We start from the raw sequence: 14,737 nt of genomic DNA, 5'->3' as shown, positions 1-14,737 counted from the left end.
GAAATCTACAATAGCACCACAGGGGATAATAATTAAAAACTATATGGACCAGTATCAGGATAAATTACTCATATACAGATGGGTCAAAACAGCCTGAGACAGGCCGAACTGGCGCAGCTTTTTTCGTTCCTCATTATGAAGTAGCAGTCCAAAAAAAGAGCAACCAATCATTTATCAGTGTACACTGTAAAAAATATTAGGAGTCCTATTGGCACTGGAGTGGTTGGAAAAAAATAATCAGAACCAAAAGGTCGCTATAGCTTCTGACAGTCTATCTACACTATCAAATATACAGTCTGGGAAAACATCATGGAGACAAGACATTGTTTACCAAATACTTTATCTGCTTCTCATACTCCATGGTAGGGGACTGAACCTGTACATGTAGGTGTAGAAGGAAATGAAACTGTGGATGTACTGGCAAAAAGATCGATAAACATGGAACAGTTGATATACAAGTACCATTAAGTAGAGCAGAGATCAAAAGCATTATAAAGAAACACACACATAAAATATGGCAGGAATACTGGGACACAGCTGACACCGGACAACACCTATATATTATACAAAAATAACTAGGCTTGAGTGTGAGGCAGGGCAGGAACCCAAAGGAAGAGATGATAATTACGCATCTTAGAATAGATTATTCTGGCTTAAACCTAGCATTAACAGAATGGGAAAACACCCCACTGGACTCTGCACACACTTCAGTACACATGAGACGGTAAAACACATTCTGTTAGACTGCAAAAGATATGAGAAGGAAAGAACTGAGCTAGAGATGCAAACTGGAAAGCAAAACATGACACTAGAGAACTTGCTGGGGAAAACATCTGGGAAAATGAGCCGCCCCCTAATAAACTATCTAAAAAATACTGGGATAAGTGAGAGACTATTAATCTAGTATGAATATCTAGTATATAGTTATTTATTTCTTTATTTTTGTTTATTTATGCATTATTGTTATTGTTATTGGTATTATTATTATTATTATTATTATTATTATTATTTATTTATTTATTTATCCATCCATCCATCTTCTATAACACTTATCCTTCCTTCAGGGTCACGGGGAACCTGGACAGGGTGCCAATTTAATTAATTAATTTATTTATTTATTGCCAATCTGCTGCCCACAGTCCAGTCCAGTAGGTGGCGGTAATGCACCTTAAGTTGGTTTGCCAACCGCCAATGAAACAAGAAGAAGAAGAAGAAGACACCAGGTGGCGCTGACGCACACCGCTGTTTGTCTCGCTGCTGGTAATAGTTTCAAAGAAGAACATAAATCTCCAAACCCCTTTTTACTAAACAATGCTGAAAACACGACTGAGACTCTGTTTGGATTTTTTGTCTCAGACGTTGATCTTCTTCGCTTTGCTTTTAAAAGAAGATGCTAGATGTGATGTCGGTAAGCTGCGTTTCATGTAGTGTTATTATTATTATTATTACGGTCAGATTAGTTATGTTAGTGAAGTGGGCGACAAATGTGTCTCGTTGCCAAGGAACCTTGAACGCTTTGGGTTGTGTTTCAAATGGCCCTATTCTTTCTATTTAAGTTCACTACACAAGCATGAACTCTAAAGACTATTCAGTGCATCATGTGTCCTATAGGCAGCCATTTGGGATGGAGCCAGCTATAACACTTTGCTTTAAGATCCTCAGCTACTCTTTGTACTAATTGATTGATATATTAATATGCAGTATCACCTGCTAATTAATCATTATATATGTGTATATTTAACATTTCGTCTTATGCTTTACTTTTAGGTAGCTAAAGATAGCTAGGAAGGTGAATATCTGAGCATTAACTCTAAAGACATGGCTCAATCCCAGAAGGCTCCCTACTTACAAGATAAATGCACTATTTTTTATATATATATATATATATATATATATATATATATATATATATATATATATATATATATATAAATATAATATGGAAGTGTATGAAGAAATGCAACTACAAATGATTTTCACAAAAACTCAACAGTAGAAATGATTAGCAAATACAAGTATGCCTGCACTGCTGATCATTTGATTGAACCTAATTTTAGGGAAAGGAGTAAGATGTAGGCTAAAGTTAATGTACAATGGGACAAAAATAAAAAAAATCACATGCTTGTCCAGAACAAGGGGATTTGCATGATAAAATTGTTAAATAATAACATATAGTAATAGCATACTGATAATACTGGTGGCTTGGTGGTTAAGGCTCTGGGTTACTGAGCAGAAGGTTGGGGGTTTAAACCCCAGCATTGACAAGCTGCCACTGTTGGGCCCTTGAGCAAGGCCCTTAACCCTCTCTGCTCCAGGGGCGCTGTATCATGGTTGACCCTGTGCTCTGACGGTATGCGAAGAAAAGAATTTCACTGTGCATATGTATATGTGATCAATAAAGGCTCATTATCATTAAAATAAACATGACGATACCAGACTAGGTTTAACAACAAACATTTAGCAATAACATGATCATATAAAATAACATTATATATATAATCAAGTCAGCTTTATTTTTAGAGCACATGTTAAAGACAATCAGGGTCCCGCCAAAGCACTGTACATCATCTCAGCTAAATATAAGTAAATCAAAAGAGAAGTAAACCATTAAAATTCAAAAACCACAGATCAAAGACTGGACAAAAACAGAAGATCCAATATTACATATGTTAAGGACCTTCAAATGCCTAGGGAAATAGAAATGTTTTTATATTGGATTTAAAACTGTTTACAGTGGGGAATGCCTTAATGAAATAGGGTAAGTTGTTCTGCAATCTCGGAGCTGTGACACAAAAGGCCTGGTTACTTTTGCACTTCTTCCGAATCTGAGGAAAGGTAAAAAGCAAAACAAAAAAGTTCTTAAAACATGCTGATTATACATTGAAGTAACATCTTGTTAGCTAAAAACTAAAGAGGCAGATGCCTCAAGCTAGCGTAGTTACATCATGATAAACAACCTGTCTCAGAATCTAAGCCCAGAGCACTTAAACACAAACATCCAGCTACATATCAACCCTCAGAACTAATCTTACAGAATTTCTCATTCATTTGTTCATTCATTCAGTCATCTTCAGTTAGAGCTTTATCCTGGTCAGGGTCACGGTGGATCCAGAGCCAGAGCACAGGTCGTGATGTGGAGCTAAACCCTGAATGGGTGTTTCTACACAGAAGAGAACTTTCTGGACCATCTCTACGTCACTAACAGAACAATCTGAATAAAACTTACGTCTGAAATGTTTTAAAGTGGCAGTATAACTGAAATAGTTTGAATTGTTCAATTTTTACACATTAAATAAGGAGGAAATGTCAAACTAGCAAAAAAAAAAGCACACAGTTCTTAGTCTCTGCAGAATAGATTAATTCAGTTTGGGCTTTTCTATTTCAGATTGAGATTCATTTGAATGAGGGAAAGCACACATCTAATATTTTTCTTTGCTTGTCATTTTCAGTGTTTCTTCCTTCAGTCCAGGTTGTATCTGGCCCAAGAGCGTCTGCCTTTCTGGTTGGAAACGTGATGAACGTGTCTCTGACCATCAGCAGCGTCAAACCATCCAATGCTACAGGTACAACCCTAATTCTGAAACAGATGGGACAGTATGGAAAATGCAAAAAAAAACAAAAAACAAGTCATTTGGAAATTCATTTCACTCTGTACTATATTGAAAACACATTATTAAAATTATTAATACATTATTCTATGTTTTACTTTGTGAATTTAATTTATTTTTGAACATATACACTCATTTAAAATCTGATGACTGCAACACACCAAAAAAGTTGTGACAGTCAACTGTTTACCCCGGTGTAACATCACCTTTTCTTTTAATAACACTTATTAAGTGTTTGGGCGTTGAGTGAAGACACCAGTTGGTTAAGTTCAGCAAGTGGAATTTCCCCCCATTCATCCATTATGCATTTCATCAGCTGCGCAACTGTACGGGGTCTTTGTTACCTTATTTTGTGCTTCATAATACACCACATATTCTCAATCGGAGACAGGACAGGACTGCAGGCAGGCCGTGCTAGCACCCACACTCTCTGCTTACACAACCATGCGCTTGTAATCCGGGCAGAGTGTGATTTGGCATTGTCGTGCTCTGGATGGCAGCGTATGTTGCTAGAAAATGTGTACATATCTTTGTGCATTAATGATGTCCTCACAGATGTGCAAGTTACCCCTGCCATGGACACTAACACACCCCCATACCATGACAGACGCTGGATTTTGGACCTGACGCTGATAACAGCCTTTTCCTCTTTGGCCCGGAGAACACGACGGCTGTTCTGTCCAAAAATTTGAAATGTCGACTCGTTGGACCACAAAACACGATTCCACTGTGCTACTGTCCATCTCAGATGAGACCGAGCCCAGAGAAGTTGGTGGAGCTTCTGGACAGTGTTGATGTATGTCTTCTGCTTTGTATAGTAAAGCCTTAACTTGTATCTGTGGATGCAGCGGCGAATGGTGTTGACTGACAAAGGTTTACCAAAGTATTCCTGAGCCCATGTCAGGAGATCCATTACAGACCCATGACGGGTTTTAAGACAGTGACGTCTGAGGGATTGGAGATCCACGCACATTCAGAAGTGGTTTTCGGCCTTGCCCTTTACACACCGAGATTTGACCGGATTCCTTGAATCTTTTAATTATATTGTGCTCTGTAGAAGGTGAAATGTCCCAAATCCTACTGATTTGTCTTTGGGGAATGTTGTTCTCAACAGTGTTGGATTATTCGCTGACTCATCAGTTGGCAGATCGGCGAGCCTCAACCCGTCCTTGATCTTAAAGGACTAGGCCTTTTTTTAGAGGCTCCTTATATACTATGATTAGACAATTACCTCACCTTTTTCACATCATCTTACTTCAACTTGTCACATCGCTATTAGTTCTAAATTGCCCACGTCCCAACTTTTTTGGAACGTGTTGCATGCACCAATTTGAATCTTCCAAAAACTATGCAGTTGATTAGGTAAAACATCAAATACATTGTCTTTATACATTTTTTGTTTAAATACAAGTCATAGTACATTTGATCTTTGTTTTTATTAGCATTTTCCATACTGTCCCAACGTTTTCGGAGTTGGGGTTGTCTGATCATGAGTTATGATCCATACACATATTTTATCACAAACTATAAACCAGACTCCAGCCATAGTTCCACTGCTATATATGTATATTTTGCTTTTTCTGTCTGATAGGACGCCTCCCTCCGGCCTCCTGCGAGCCGTCCAGTCTCAGTCAATGGACTGTGTCACAAGAGATGATGGGAAAGGTGCGTATTTGCTGTTTATGAAGCTTCTTAAATGATGTTCCCAGAGCCACATCACCCTGCAGTTCTCACCTGGTTTCCCACTGAAGTTAAGCAGGGTTGAGCCTGGCCAGTACCTGGATGGGAGACCTCCTGGGGAAAATTAGTACATTTTGGATTGCCATGTGATCTACATATAAAGGATGAAACATGTTAAATATTCTCACACTAAGACACATTCAGTCCGTCTTGCTTCTGAAATTTTCCACCCGATTTAGTGCGGTCGATACAAACCTTTCGTCCTTGCAGCTCGTAAACTAATCCCAACCCTGTATGGCGCGGCGTCTCCATTAAACAGCGGTGTGTCTTCTCCTGTAACAGAGCAGCCTGGTGCGTGTGAGTCTGAACCGGAGTCTACAGCTGTGTGCCAGCGCGAATGAGACAGACTGCTGTGTCCAGCCGCTGTGTGTGAGAGAGACCGTCAGGGTGTGTGCATGTCTGGGCAATGTTCCCCAGGCCACTCTCATCGTGCAGGCTCAGATCTACGCCCAGCTGCTTCCCACTGGCCCTGTGTCAGGTCCGTGAACTCTTCTGGACTGTTTCCTTTTCTGCATTGTGTGATTATAACCATATCAGTGGTGTGTATTTACTCCTCCTGTTCTTGTAGAGAATAAAACTGTGATTCCTAATCAAGTGTTCCAGCCTCTTGGTCAGTGTCCGTGTGACCTGACGGCGAAATCGTGTGACGTGCGATGCTGCTGTGACCCGGTAAATAAACATGTCCAAATTTGATTTCTAATACAGTTTGATACAGTAATGCAGAAGCTTTGATTGTCTGGAACTGGAGTTGGGCATCCATATAAAAAATATGAAAACATTTAAATGCACCAAGCATTTCAATCATGTCTGGTGCAGTGTTTGATAACGTGTTGTCACCTGTGAGCATAAGGTGTGCTTGTCCATGCTTATTTCGTTCCTACAGGATTGTGCCCCAGAGCTGTTGTGGCTTTTTGCGGGTCAGTGTCTACCTGGACCATTTGGAGGAATTGTCTCTCCTCTTCCTGATTATGTCTGCTCCGCTCAGTCGGCTGAAAATACTCCTGATTGGTTCCCTTTTCTCTGCGTCACCTCTCCTTCGGAGAACAACCCGTTCCTTGGGCTTTTCTATGATGGCACTACTGTGTAGGTGATTTTTTTTTTTTTAAATCTCTCTTTGTAATTAGATTTACTCTATTTCTGATTTACTGAATGTGTGCTTATGTGTGTATCTGAACGCTCCTCCAGCACTCCGAAGCCCACTCTGTCTTTCCAGACTCAACAGGTGGCAGCGCCTGTACCTCCTACAAATTACCGCCAGGGGGCGCCAATCTTCACCACAGACAACCAGTACTTCACCATCCCACAGGTGATCTAAACAGAATATGGTTCATATTCACATGCTGTCTGATCAACTACTTAACAAGACTCATGTTTGGTGTACCTCTGTGTGCAGGTGTCCTTGCTGGGGCAGTGCATTGAGAAGGCTCCGGTAGCATTCCTGCAGAACTTTGAGGCCGTGTGTGTGAGAACTCTGCAGTCCTGCCCTGCTACACCAGTTGAGCTCAGCGTAGCAGTGAGAGATGAACAAGGAGGTGAGTTTCTCACTGTTCTGAGTCAGGATTGTCAAGTTCAAATTCTGCCCATTCTTTTTTTTTTTTTTTTTTTTTTTTTTTTTTAAACATGTTACTGTTAAAATGATTATCACCGATAAAAAGTAGACAGTTCTAGAAGAAAGAAGACCTCTTCAATTAGGATGGTGGGTGGGAATTAGAGAAAAAATGTGGGGAAAATCCAAAAAGAAAAAAAACCCATTTGAGATGGGCAGAAAAATGTAAGCTTAATCATTGGTTACAAATGTCTTCTTAGTGTTAAAATCATATTTTTATGGAGTGTTTGAAAGTCTTAGAACTTCATTTTGAAGCATCTGAAACATATATTAAGTTTCATGTGTGTTCATATGTGTAGGAGTAGTCACAGTAGCCATCGTGGATGAAGTGATCACAGACCTCAGCCTTTTCTTATCAAGTCCTGCTAATCCCGGTCAGTTATTTAGAATCTCCACTCCATCATGTGCTCTTTGCCTGTATTTGGTCCTCGTCTTTGTATGAACTCTCCTTCTCCTCTGTCTCTTTTTAGCAGCTGAGACACAGTTGTGTGTGAATGTGGTTCTATCTTTAAGTTATACGTTTCAGTGGAAGGGGAACGGCATTACAGCCATCAGTGTGATCCGCCGCATTGGAAACATCACCTTCAGTTCTGGAGGTGAGAGTGTGTTTGCACGTCTAACTATATTTATGCTGAGTAACATGACAGCAGTGAAGCCAAACTGTTTGACACCTTCTACTGGCCGGCTGTTTTCAAAATTTTAACCACAGCCATCAGAGGATATAAACAAGGTTAGAGGTAATTATATATTACAGTTATAAGAGAATGTTTTTCACACTCATAAGCCCAGATACAAATGTTGAACTGAAATTTTGTTGACGTTTTTATTATTATTATTTTTTTTTTCCACTGCAAATTGTTTAAAATAGTCTGCCCATTTCTCTTACTTAGGATAATTAATAAAATACAGTAAATGCCTCATTGCGTTTTACTATAAGTGAAATATAATTGGTTTCTTCATTTTGTCCTAATGTTGTATAAAACATTCCAGCTGTACTACAGTTTCCAACTGTCCTAATGTTGTGCAAACATTCACAACCAACTGTAGTTTTCGTAAACCTCAAGAATTGAAGTATTATAAGATTATAAAATATAATAATGACCGTTTTAGTGTTCTACAGCACAGTGGGAATCAGTTCAGCCATGTTGTACACTTTGATAAATTTATCAATTTAAAATTTAGATCCAAAATGTATATATTTCTGTAAAGCTTCTTTGTGACAATGTCCATTGTAAAAAGCACTATACAAATAAACTGAATTGAATAAACTTGAACCTTCTCATTCTCAGTGATGCTGACGACCCGATACTCTGCAGTGTTTGTGAATGGAAATATCACAGCTCAGCCTAACTCAGGCAACCCAGGTCGAACTACATTTTCAGCTCTTAAATGGTCCAGGAAGGAGTATAAGTAGGTCTGGCTTACTTTTGATTTGTTTTTTTTTAGGTTATCAGGTGGGAAGGCCTGTGATCGGTGGAGTTTCGGATGATGCTACAGGAGCTGTAGGGAGAACACCAATCAGACTCTGGCAAGGAGGTAACATCACAAGTGTTACATAAAACCTTTCCTGAAAACAGCTATAGTATGTACAGGATCTGCTCCAACTCTTTATTACAACACATGGTTATTCATAAAATAATAAGTAAAGAAACTTTACCCTCACAACTTTCAAAAATTTTAGTTGCTTGCCCACCAAGAAGGAGAAACACCAGTGTGCTATTTCGGTTGCCTAAGCTGAAAAGTGATGGCTCGCATAGTGTAATGACATATGGCAAGCTAGTTCGTTCGGTTGTTAAGTGCAGACTAATAGAAACGAAATTGTTGGCCAACGTGTCGATTAGGAGATGTGATGTTTTGTCCTCACGGCCCGAGTCAGGTGCATATTGTGTGCACTGCATGGCATGGCTCTCAGCTTTGTTTTGCTTGGTTTCCTCAGTGTGCACACTAATTCATCTCTGTAGTAAAAAAATGTTCTCCCAACTGTCATGCTGTAGGCAGTTCGTGTTGTGTTTCAGATGGTGATATTTGGAACAAGTAGTGTTAAACTGTTATAGCTAATCTGTTGAGGTGTGTCCCACCACCACAAGGCACGTTAAGTTTAAACGTAGCTACATTTTGCTCAATTCAATAAGGAGTAGTCTTTCCTTTTCTTGTTGTTGAATCTACTTGTTCGCTGGGCAACTATGAATATAAAACTAAAATCCCGGACACAAAATCTGCTTGTCCCACCCAGGTGTCCAGGCTATTCATTTGTCCAACTCTGACTTCTGTCTTACATGCAGTGAGAGATGGCCTGTGCTCCTCTGCTGACCTGAGACCAGTTCTCTATGGAATAAACTCAACGTCTGGGTGTCTGATGCCTGTAAGTTTGCTTAATCTCAACCAGTGCAGCAAGCTCAGGTGAGTGCTATAATCCACATACTGTCCTACAAAGAATAGTCTGGTGATCTAACCCTAACCCTCTGCTGAATGTATTTGATCAGCTAAAGAGTTTTATCGTAGGATTTCACACAGGATTGCTAACACTTGATTTTGGACAGTGTACCGTTTTGTAAACATGATCAAACCTTCAGTGTGTAGCTGACAACGGCACCATTATGGAGGCAGCCATCTTGGACAGCCAGACACCTTCACTTGGTGCTCATTTTACAAAATATCTCCCAAAGTTTGAAGGTGGAAATTGTATTTACTGCAAGAATTTTTGGTGCGATAGACTTCCATTGCACATTAGCCTTATAGCAAAACTAAAGAGAATCCTGGACACCAAACATGTCTTGAATTATTGATTACATTTAATAAAAACTGTACAAATCTCATTTAATCTGCTTTGACATGTTAGTAAGTTACAGCATTGTGTCTCAACCTTGTTTCTTATTTCAGAGAAACTGTCCGCTCCACGTTGGCTGCTTTAGTCCCTGCTACATTGGTTTCCAGAACAGGAAAGCCAGATTTCTCCACAGTGACCAGCTGGACCCGCATCACTAGTGAGTAACTGAAAAACCTGTTGATTGATACAATTTACTGTGAGAAAATGCTCGAATGACTTTGCAAACGATCTGGATTTCTAATGAAATCTTTCCTGTGAGCTATACCATTTAGTATATATTTCAATTGTGAATTAATTGCCATTAAAAAACATATTAATGAGTCAGTGTTTGTTTTATTTGCTATTGCATTTTAAAGTATTAGTTCAATACGGTTTTATAGAGTTTGACTCAAAATCAAGGTATGTATGAACTTGCCAGCAAGATGTTTTACTATTTGAAATAGGTTGTTATGTTGTAAAATGTCTCCCATGTCTTCAAGCTGTAGTACAGAACACTAATCAGACAGCGGGGGGCTCCGGGGGCGTGTGCTCTGGCGTTCCAGCTCACCTACACATTCACATTCGAAGCGTTGTCATGGGAACCATAGGCGGGGTACCACAAAAAACGATCCAGGCTGTGGAGTTAAAGTAGGTCAATGCTTCTTCATCTTTACTGTTCCTGTTCCTACTTCACCGCTATGTTTAAGATGAATCCACTGAATCAGATTTCTTCTTCGTTTAGTTTTAAGGCGTCTACGTGGAGTTTAGAGTGTGATGCAGGTCAGGGAACCATCTGCGTGACCCCAGACCTGACACAGACTTTCCCTGTGACCTCTTCTGTGACCTTTACCGAGGCTCCCATCGGTACACAATCCCCCATGTCCAGGTGAGTCAGAAACATTCACAGGTTAAGAGAATGCACTGAACTCTGCAACTTGAATGCTTGAAAGATTTTTTTCTCCTTTAGCTAACTGAAAATATCAAGTATTGGAATTTATACCGTGGAGAATGATTTAAAGTATAGGAAGACTCCGGATCCATCGTGTCTCTGACCACCTATATATCCCATCTTGGCTTGCTTTGTATATGGACTAGAAGGATAACTTAATTTAGCACTTTTTTATAGTGACAAAATGCGGGATCATGGGTAATTTAGTGAGGTGAGATGTACTGTATGGTGGAAAAGAGTTGCTTTTTATTTTTTTAAACAGATACCTTCATAGTACCTGTTAAAAAAAAGTTCAGTGCCTGATGAGACAGCATTAGGCAACAAGACATCACACTGCAACTCCCATTTGTTTCAAACACACCTTTTAGTCTATTTAGATATCTGTCCACTCAGTGTGTAGGTTTTGAGATGTAATTGATTACCCCAGGGCTGGTTGCTCTTCACTGTCTTTGGATTATCTCTCTGCCTTTGTCCGTCTGAGCCTTTTGGAGTAGCAGCTGTGGAACGTTTCTCGATTACTGTATTGGACTTTGTTTGCTTGGAACTTGATCGCTGTAATTACTTCGGTGCACACTCCTGCACATGGAGCCTCACAGCACTGCTGAGTCAGCTTCCTCTCTTCCTGGAATTTCAGACCTAATCCAGTTCTCCAAAGCTGTCTTACATAATCATACAAATATATATATATATTTTGTTTTAAACCATAGTGCTATTGAATTCCTAATGCTGGTAGGTCAGAAGGTGTCAGTTAGTTTCCTATAATTGTAATGCTGACTGAAAGGCAAATCAGGGGTATATAATCATTAGTATTAATGTATTTGTTCTAATACATTATCGTTTCTATAGTAACAAGTAATTCAGGTTGATGTGTATTGTTCTCTTTGTATGATTAAGATTTATGATCAAGATTTCTGTAAGAAGAATGTTTGTTTAAATCAATGATGGCAAGCCGTCCTGGACCGATTACAGCAAAACAGGCCCAAACCACGGTACTACCACCACCACGTTTCACAGACGGGATAAGGTTCTCATGCTGGAATGCAGTGTTTTCCTTTCTCCAAACATAACGCTTCTCATTTAAACCACAAAGTTCTATTTTGGTCTCATACATCCACAAAACATTTTCCCAATAGCCTCCTGGCTTGCCAGTGTGATCTTTTTGAAGAGCAGTAATAAACTGCTAACCCTAGATGTTCACATACTTTTGCCACTCACAGATATGTAATATTGGATCATTTTCCTCAATAAATAAATGACCAAGTATACTATTTTGTCTCATTTGTTTAATTGGGTTCTCTTTGTCTACTTTTAGGACTGATTATGTTCTAGGTCATATTTATGCACATATATAGAACTACCCGTGCATTCAACGGTTTGAATGCCCACCTTCCAGCCGATCCGAATCAAGTATTCAGACAGACCATGGTGTAATCATATTCCACAGCATTAAATGTGACCTATAAATGTATTTTTTTAAGAGTATGTTTTTTTTTTTCTAACAAGTTTAAATATGAATGTTTGTATGGCATAAGCAGAATAAAGCATTCCACAATGTGCACTTCTAATAAAATAATCACCTCTGGAGTCCTTACGTGACATCTGGAATGGTTTAAGTCATTTTGTGCCTTAGTTCCTCACTTTGTGGATGAGTCTAAGGTAAATGTCAACTATTGAATATTCATTATAATATACAGAGTAAACAAATAATCTGCAGTCATTTTCTTCTGTTATTTCTCCACTTCAGGTTTCGCATTAACTTTACAGAGTTTGACTGTGACAGGAATGATGTGTGCTGGCCTGAGCTTGCCTTCCCCCTCACACCTTATTACACTGGTGAGACCTCATACAGTGGCATACAGAGTCTAATACATGTCATATAATGTTTATTTCATGTGTTTGGTGGTTAAATATTATCAGAAATATATATTTTAAATATTGTTACTAATATTATTATTATTAATAATATTGTGTGTGTGTGTGTGTGTGTGTGCGCGCATGTGTGTTTTTGCTGGCAGGTGAGCCATATTCTCAGGCTCTGGCTAAAGGACTCCTCCTTGTCTTCTTTTTTATCGCCGCATCTGTCTTAGGAACACCTTGGAGACAAATCAGACAGGCATGGAACAATAGCTCACTCTAGAGAGAGAGTGTGAGAGAGAGAGTGTGAGAGAGAGAGTGTGAGAGAGAATGAGAGAGAGAGTGAGTGAGTGATCACTGATAAAGTACGTTTATGGTGGGGGCAAAAGACGATTATTAATCAACTGATTTAGTATGGAGTCATACTGCAGTCATGAGGGTTTTTCTCAGGAATGTAATTTTGCTATTTTTGATTAACTACACCAACATCATTGTTTTGCACATGTTTTTATTTTGCAAGCTTTCTTTTTAAGTCTATTTGAAAAGCCACTGTAAGATAATACATATTTGTTATTAATATTTATTGTGCTATGTTGTACAGATTTTATTGTGGAGTAGATTTGTATAGAATTTTTTTTGTACTTGTCTTTTTTCTAAATAAAATTGACACACTTTTACTTGTTCAGTCTAATTGATTAGCCAATACATGTTTGGTATCTGATGTTTACGTCTTCTGCAATGAACTGGCATCCCATCCAGTGTGTATTCCCGCCTGGTGACCAGTGTTCCCAGGATAGGCCGCTGGATGAGGTAAAGTGGTTAGGAAAGATGAATGAATGAAGGGGGAAAAAGTTTACTCTAATTTTACACTGTAGCTCAACAACTAATATAGCAAACAAGTAATTGAAGTATGCGTACCCATGGTTTCCATGTATTCATATACAAACATTGTAAGAGCTTTGAAATGTCATCTTTTAAATAATTAATGTAAAATATTTACACAGTTAAAGGTCAAAGTGGAACTTTGTTATCGACTGCACCACTTCGTCTAAATACTTCCACCTTCAATCCTTGGGATTGCACTGCGGGGGAACAATGGGTTCTCTTTGTCCAAGATGGCTGCTCTCATAATGTTAGTGTTCAGTTACAGGGTGCAAAGATACATTTGTTGTTTGTTTGTTTGTTACTGTAGCATGTTATTTACAGTGCAATAGTACAAAAGCAAACACTGGACACAATTCATGTAGACTGACTGTATTTGGGGTAAGTGGGAAATCCTGTAAATATAAATTTTAACAAAACATTTGAAGAGCGTGTCCATTTGTGGTCAAAATACTCATTTTTGATATGACTTGTTATTTGGTGTCATGTAAATATAAAAAAAACAGTTATCATCTGCATGCTTTAGTATTCATCAAAGAACCCCATCTTAGAAACACTTAGCTTGGTCTGGATATGACATACATCGGCTCCACGTGATTGAACTGAGTTACATTAACCCAATTTGTTTACGTACATCAAACATGATTTGATCATGTATTTTCAAAACCCTGAATAAAATCTAAGAGTTTTTGTTCAGTGGAGGTTGCTGACATTCTGTAACAGTCCCATCAGGATTTTGCGATTCTGCAAAAATCAAGTAAACTCCGCAATATTTGGAGGAGCTGGCAGTTTTTAAAAATTACTGCAGATTTGGGCCAAGACGCATCGTGACATGTCATCACAATGCGCATTCAGCCAAAGCCCTCTTCGATTCACATGCGTCAGACATAAGTACAGCTAAACACTCTCGTTTACCAAGTCGAGTAGTTTTCCACATAAAAAGCACAAAAACCTCTCCAAGTTGCATCGCAAATTTTTTTAAAAGCCACAGCAAAATCAAGCATTTTTGGCTGCAACAATCACAATAAAAAACCCTGCGAAATGCTGTAAAGTGATGATGCTATTTATTGAAGCAAAAGAAATCATCCCATATCACCTGGGCCTGTGTGAAAATGTATTTGCCCCCATAGTTACTAATTCCCCAACTCTATGCAACTGCATTCATAATGGGGTTCAGCTGGACTAGACGCAACCAGGCCTGATTACTGCAAACCCTGTTCAATAAAATCAACACTTAAATAGAACTTTTTCAACAGCAGTTGGTTAAACGGTGTTACTCAGTAACACACTAT

General features: G+C 38.9%; 1 protein-coding gene across 2 annotated transcripts; it reads left to right on the top strand.

Annotated features, from left to right (window-relative positions):
- Positions 1-234: 234 nt before the first annotated feature.
- tctn2 (tectonic family member 2) lies at positions 235-13,248 on the top strand. 2 transcript variants are annotated; one of them, XM_053610280.1, is made up of 18 exons: positions 235-1,408; positions 3,450-3,563; positions 5,200-5,273; positions 5,631-5,826; positions 5,917-6,017; positions 6,232-6,431; positions 6,534-6,654; positions 6,742-6,880; positions 7,254-7,328; positions 7,428-7,550; positions 8,244-8,318; positions 8,401-8,490; positions 9,237-9,354; positions 9,835-9,938; positions 10,261-10,408; positions 10,503-10,646; positions 12,454-12,542; positions 12,725-13,248. In XM_053610280.1, the coding sequence occupies exons 1-18, from the start codon at positions 1,312-1,314 to the stop codon at positions 12,844-12,846; spliced, it is 2,130 nt and encodes a 709-aa protein (XP_053466255.1). In that variant the 5' UTR covers positions 235-1,311; the 3' UTR covers positions 12,847-13,248. The 2 variants fall into 2 exon arrangements, with proteins under 2 accessions (XP_053466255.1, XP_053466254.1); XM_053610279.1 differs by having other exon boundaries at positions 236-1,408; positions 7,425-7,550.
- The last annotated feature ends 1,489 nt before the right edge of the window (positions 13,249-14,737 follow it).

Source organism: Ictalurus furcatus, chromosome 22, assembly GCF_023375685.1.
Source record: "Ictalurus furcatus strain D&B chromosome 22, Billie_1.0, whole genome shotgun sequence".
In the NCBI taxonomy this organism is placed as follows: domain Eukaryota; kingdom Metazoa; phylum Chordata; class Actinopteri; order Siluriformes; family Ictaluridae; genus Ictalurus; species Ictalurus furcatus.
The sequence above is the reverse complement of the archived record's forward strand: the minus strand, read 5'-3'. Positions and strand labels throughout refer to the sequence as shown.